This window comes from Electrophorus electricus, chromosome 2, assembly GCF_041902795.1.
Source record: "Electrophorus electricus isolate QZ-2024a chromosome 2, ASM4190279v1, whole genome shotgun sequence".
Lineage (NCBI taxonomy): Eukaryota > Metazoa > Chordata > Actinopteri > Gymnotiformes > Gymnotidae > Electrophorus > Electrophorus electricus.
Window position 1 is genome coordinate 2,478,805 of NC_137498.1, and position 6,196 is coordinate 2,485,000.

The following is a 6,196-nucleotide window of genomic DNA, read 5'->3' on the forward strand; positions in this document are numbered from 1 at the left end:
TGTGAATTCTTGTGTAATGAATTTTAGTAAAGTGGTTCTGTTGTAATATGTAGTTAATCTTGTGTATAGGTTAAACCTCTTTTTTTTGGAAGTATATTTAAAATCAGACAGAATGGGAAATTCCACCATTTGTATGAGTCTTAGTGACTATAATAAAGTACATGATTAAGGCTTGCTGAAGTTATTTTGGAGGCAGGTCAAGAGGAAGTCGTCTGTGCTTGTGTGTGTGTGTGTGTGTGTGTGTGTGTGTGTGTGTGTGCTAGCTCTATCTGCATGTACGTTTTGGGATAGTTCTGCTTGCATATTTTTGCATTAATGGATGAATTGTCTTAACTTGTTATTTTTGTCTTCACCATACTTTATCTTGTCTATAAATTGTTAATATATTGCATTGTATATAGTTGTTGTATTAATTGTTTCAGCGTAACTATTTTGTCCTAGGCTATTTCTATCAGTTCTTCTGTTTTGTAAAGTATAACTGATGATGATGATGATGATGATGATGACGACGACGACGAAGATATTGCAGTGTAATGATTGCTGGTCTCGATTTTACATGCCCTATATGCTTGTAAATTCAAGATTTTGTTGTAGTGAAGGACTAGTACGCCTTATGTTAGAACTCAAGTGTTATCGTTAAACACTCCGCTTACACATATTGCTTATTGACTGATTAATGCGCCTGAATTCAACACGATCCTGCTTGATGAAAAATAATTGATTTACTCGGTCTTGTTTCTTAGATTCCCAGCATATTTTAAAAGCCCATGCTCGTCTCTTCGGTCTTACCTTTCACTTTTAATCGTAAAAATAAAAATAAAAAATTAAGCGGAATGTTTATATTAAGTGGGATGTTCCTGAAAGAGTTAACCATTGTTTATATCAAGTGAGAGTTTACTGAACGGGTTAACCATTGACACGTTGTAAACCTCAGGCAACGCTAAACAGAAAATAACGAGTGGGCTTAGTTGTGTTTACAGTCCATTCGTGGACACAAAACAGTTTCAAGAAACCTCCCGTCTGTTCTATTATGTGATGGGATATCCCGCCCGCTACGTGCGTGGGCTGCCCGGGAGCCTTACTGAGAGCAGAAACTCTCTGTTGTGTGTTTGGTTGCTAGGGGGCGGAGCCTAAAGCCTTTTTCGCTCCGCACAGCTTTTTATTTTTACACCGCTGCTTACGTCTGGAACGAGCCAGTTCCGCATTCCCTACAGCGAGTATTTAAACGCGCTGATGCAACGAGCGTCTGGCGCATTTAGCAGGCGGACGTCGAGCTGTTGACACGGGTTTCTCACAGAAAGTAGGTGAGTAATTTTAAGCAGGATTTTAAAAGCCGACAGATTGTTTTATGCAAAACAAAACATAAACTTCTAATCCAACTTGAGGAACTTTGTTCTTAAGGCTATGTAAAAACAGAACGACGAAACATGTAGGCCTATATATCATGCCTAATTGAATGTATACATGTATGTTTACTTTCGATTGATCTACTAATCGTTTAGAGAAATACTTATTTTGACAGCATCGGTATGTCCTACCTATGAAGTGGTCCGGGTGAATGAAGTGCTTAATTTACGGTTTACTGCAGGCTACATGTAAAAGCGAACAAATAACTTTTGTGAACTTAAGTTTTAAGCCAACCACCCCGAATTCCCACGCTTACTACCATTACGAAATTGTTATGCTTTGTGGCCCATTTTGTTAAATAGATGTGACATGTTTGCGTGTTGGACTGCAGGCTCGTCTTATAAAATAGACCGTTAGTCCGGGTCATTTTACAGCACTATCTCTCATTTGATTCTGGCCTTTATGCTCGTTGTGTAACCTATTGGACGGAAGAGCACCGGGGGTACTCTCTTGCTAAAGGTTACCCGTGTGAATTTGCAGGTCAAGTCAGGGGGTGTTCGGAGTACGACTGTTGCAGGCAGTCGCAGGCCATTTGCAGAAATGCTTGGTTTTAACATGCAGTCTTTAAGTAGAAAGTTCTGGGTCGCTCTAGTCAAACTCAGAGGTAGATGGTGACAGAGCTTTGAGCTGGAGGGAGTCACCTTCTGCCAGTGCAGGGTCCTGACCTGTGTTCTGTGATGTCTGATCCAAACTTCTAAACCTGATTAGCCATCCAAACAGCTACAATCATAAAATGATCCCCTGGGCATGGCCGGGACAGATGTGGTGGAGAAGTGTGACTACATGCATATTTTAATAATGGCAGTAAGAGACTTCTGCTGTACTCACACCTCTGTCTCTGGGAAGCTTATAAAGCAAGAGTGATTTTTAAAAGATACACGAAGACTTAAGATATCAGTCTGTGGTGTGTTATAAGATGCTGTGTGGTGTTCAGGGAAGGGAATGAAATCTAAAACAGTGTCAGGGAGAGCGAGAGACACATGCATACACAGATGTGTGTGTGTGTGTGTGTGTGTACACACACGCATGCAAAAGGGAGGGAGCAGACAGAGATGCAGAAGTCCAAAAAGAGGAGGTGAAAAGGGCTGAATCACACATACATGCACATATACACAATCTCGCATGCACACACAATCAACAAAAAAAAAGTGCATTGAGAAGACACATTCGGGGAGCGAGATGACGTGACTGAACTCTGGCCAGCCTGATGATGAAACCTCTGCTGTATATTTCGTGCAGGGAAGCAGTCATAGTGGCACGTTTTCCCGCTGCGCTGAGCCAGCCAGGCTGTGTTTCCATCGCAGTGCCCTGGCGGCAGCGCGATTCTGCAGTAGACATGTATGCCCCTCTCCTGCGCTACCTCGACGCCGGGCTTCAGGGGGTCAGGTGCTTCGGGATGGAGGGGGGGAAAGGGAAACTCTTCCAGGGCCAAAGTTCCCTAATGGCTGCGGAGTAACCAGCTGCAGGGGGTTTATGTTGACATGAAGAGAAGAAAGGAGGAGATTTAGACAAGCGTACAACCCCCAGATGTCTCAGTATGAACTCTGTTTGATTTTGATCTGACATACCCAAACAAACAAAACCCTGAACACTGGTTGGGGGGGACGACTGATGTCCAGAAAATCTCCATCTTCCTTTCACACTGGATCATTTGGGTTCTCAGTTTTCCTTTTCTTTCCACGAAGACTCCAGACAACTTGGGAGTTAGTAGCTGAATCATCTGATCTCATGTTTTACTCAGTTCCCAAATGCTTGTGCAGCAATGTACAGGCCGGATTGAGTGGATGTGTCACATGCACACTCTCTCTCCCTCCCAGCCAATCAGAGACTCCACTATACCTGTGAGGTTTTCAGGAAATGAGATTATGCATGCCCGTGGGGAAGGCAGGACTGTCATATACCCACACTTGCACGTCTGTCATCGTTACAGCAGGGAGGCTGAGAAAACGAGGTTCAGTTCAAACGCACAACCTGGAAGAAAAGAGTGTACATTTCTTATTTTCTTCTTTTTCTTTCCCCTCTCTTGCTCTCTCTCTGTGTGTGTTTTTATATTCCTCGCTGTCTCTCAGCAGGACGCCAGCAATGATGCCTGAACAGGTTCCCGACCCCGTAATGTCTGCTGCTTCATTGCCTAGCCTGGTTCCTTTGGCTGGAGTTCCCACCTCCACACTGACGGAGCAGCTTCGACTAGCAGAGATGTACAGTCTCCGTGGGGCCATATCTCCCATCGAACTCCTACACGCTGGCAAAAGACCACTCAGCCTCCTGCAGAGCGAGGTCAGAAACACACACGTAGAGCATGTATTGCAATGTGCTGGAAACACCAAGGTCATGCGTTTGATTTCTGAGGGATACATTTCTTGTCATACTAATGCATATTTTAAGTCCTTCTGGATTATAGCTTTAGTCAAATTTGGCAAACGTAAGTGTTTGAGACATCGGCTATAGCTCTGAAATCAGTAGCACAGTAGCAGAGTGCCGTGTCTTTATATCAAAGTCTCCAGCGGTGAAGTGCGTTTCTTCGAGTAACTTTATCCAGCCACGGTCGCCATCTAGTGTCTAAAGGCAAAGACGCCCACAGATGTTTACATAAAGCACTTACATAAAACCGCAGAAAGCAACGTCCTGATTTAAAGACGCTCTAAAAATGCAGTTTTCGTTCACATTTTTAGACTGAAAAATTACCAAAAATGGGCATATGTTTTTCGGCTTTTTCTGTGATATCTTGTAAAACCCCTGAATGTCACAATTAAAGAGAACTGAGTGTCAGTGGGTGGTTGTTTGTGGTATGACCGGACTGATATCTGGCCTTTCTCTGCTAGATGGCTGATGAGGATGAGAGGAGGAAGAGGAGGAGGGAAAAAAACAAAGTTGCAGCAGCACGCTGTCGGAACAAGAAAAAGGAGAGAACAGATTTCCTTCAAAAAGTGAGTGAGCAAATTTGAGTTTCAGCAAAATGTTACTGTCTGGTTTTTGAAGGAGAAATGTTTCAGGAAGCTCTGAATATGAAAAATTATGCCATGCTTAAAAAAGACACCTTAAATGTATGTGTGTCTCTCTAGGAGTCAGAGCGTTTGGAGGTGCTGAATGCTGAGCTGAAGTCTCAGATCGAGGACCTGAAGCAGGAGCGTCAGCACCTCGTCCTGATGCTCAACCTGCACCGTCCCACCTGCATTGTGCGCACCGACAGCATCCACCAGCCCCATGACGAGCACCACTCACTTCTCCAGCAGCTCTCGGCTGAGTGAGATGCTCGTAAGACCTCACGGAGACCCTGAGAAGATGCCAGGAGTCAGGGATGCTCTCAGGATGACTATCCACAGTTGGTGCTCGAAGAGTAACTCTTTTCTACCAAAGCTCAGACCGACTCCTCCCTCCTGTTCAATCTGGGCCCAGATGCTGACTGGGCTCAGTGACTATTTCCTGGTTCTGTGGGTCTTTTCCCAACCCCCAAGACACTTCTTGTTTTGAGAAGCAGGATGTTTGGAGAAGCGGCATGTCACTGAAGTGTCAGGAAGTTGTTCTTAATATTATGGAACTAAATGGAGATTTTGCGGACACGTGTTTGATGTCGAACATCCAAAGACTCCGTGCTAATGGTCCTTTTGGTACAGTGCGGATCAGTGGGATATTGTGGCATCAGTGGGATTATAGTCACAACTCTTACTGCAAAATCAGTTGGATTCACTACACCTTCCACTCAAACATGGGCAAGGCATTTGTCTTGTCAAACAGCCACTGGCTCAGCAGTTAAATTACTGGCCTAGTAGTCAGAAGGTTGCAGGTTCAAGCCCTATTACTATTGCAATGTTCCCACTATTGGGCCCCTGAGCAATGCCCTTAACCCTCAATTCCTCAGATTGCACTTGGTCACAATTGTAAGTCACTTTAGATATAAGCGTCTGCTAAATGCCATAAATGTAAACTAAGAAAGGATTGTTTTTTTTATTTATTCCTGATCGTGTTTAAATGATGTCCACGTGGACATGCCACCACTGCCCAAAGAACACAGTACCTGGTTCAGTGTACAGGACATGTAACGCTACACAGAACAGACTCCTTCAGTGTTAAGTCAATGGTATGGGTCTAAAAGCACTTCTCTATTTATACTAGTTTGATGCAAAATACTTTGAATAGCCACCAGATGGCGACTTTGATAGCCTCTTGTGTGTACTAACGCTGGCGTTTCTTTAACACATGCTGTATATTAACTGGTATGTTTGTTTGTTTGTTTTTTTACTTTGTGCATGCACTTGTATCTGCACTCTATATATTATATAATGTATTATTTTTTTTTTTAACTGTTATCAAGTGATGTGCTGAAATGCTTCTCTCTTATTTTGTATGATCTTTGTTGTTGACTGACTGAAGGGCTGTACCGATATCTGCAGTGCGGAGTCGCTGAACTCTTCTGTTTTCACAATGATGCCATTTGTTGCATAGTAGAAATAAACTGTGAAGACATGTGGTGTGCCCGCTCTGGGGCAAGGGGTAGCCGGGGGAGCGCCGCTATCCAGGGACAGTGCCGTCGTATGGACTTTTCTATGTCACGGATTCATTTGACAGATTTTTCTTGATGTTTGAGAGTCTTCTGGCTCTGTCTTGGACTAGAGCTTCTTTTGCCACCCTGGAGTCTTCGGGGTCATCAGGTTTGTTGGGTTACATCTGGAATGTGTAGTCTAAGGACTGGACTCCTCCCATCCAATAGCAATAACCACTACCTGAATGAGCTTACAGGGAGAGAACGGAGTACTCGTATGGGCCACTAGGTGGCACTACATAAGCCCAA

General features: G+C 43.9%; 1 protein-coding gene across 4 annotated transcripts in view; it reads left to right on the plus strand.

The window, feature by feature from the left end:
- Positions 1–1,184: 1,184 nt before the first annotated feature.
- jdp2b (Jun dimerization protein 2b) overlaps positions 1,185–6,196 on the plus strand; it is a 5,285-nt gene continuing 273 nt past the window's right edge. Inside the window, exons 1-4 of one of the 4 annotated variants that reach the window (XM_027030122.3) lie at positions 1,185–1,304; positions 3,480–3,684; positions 4,230–4,334; positions 4,470–6,196. The exon at positions 4,470–6,196 is cut by the window's right edge and continues 273 nt beyond it. In XM_027030122.3, the coding sequence (XP_026885923.2) occupies positions 3,490–3,684; positions 4,230–4,334; positions 4,470–4,655 (486 nt within the window). In that variant the 5' untranslated portion in view covers positions 1,185–1,304; positions 3,480–3,489 and the 3' untranslated portion in view covers positions 4,656–6,196. Of the gene's footprint in view, positions 1,305–3,476; positions 3,685–4,229; positions 4,335–4,469 lie in introns of all 4 variants that reach the window. The other 3 variants (XM_027030123.3, XM_027030121.3, XM_035529052.2) reach the window with 3 other exon arrangements.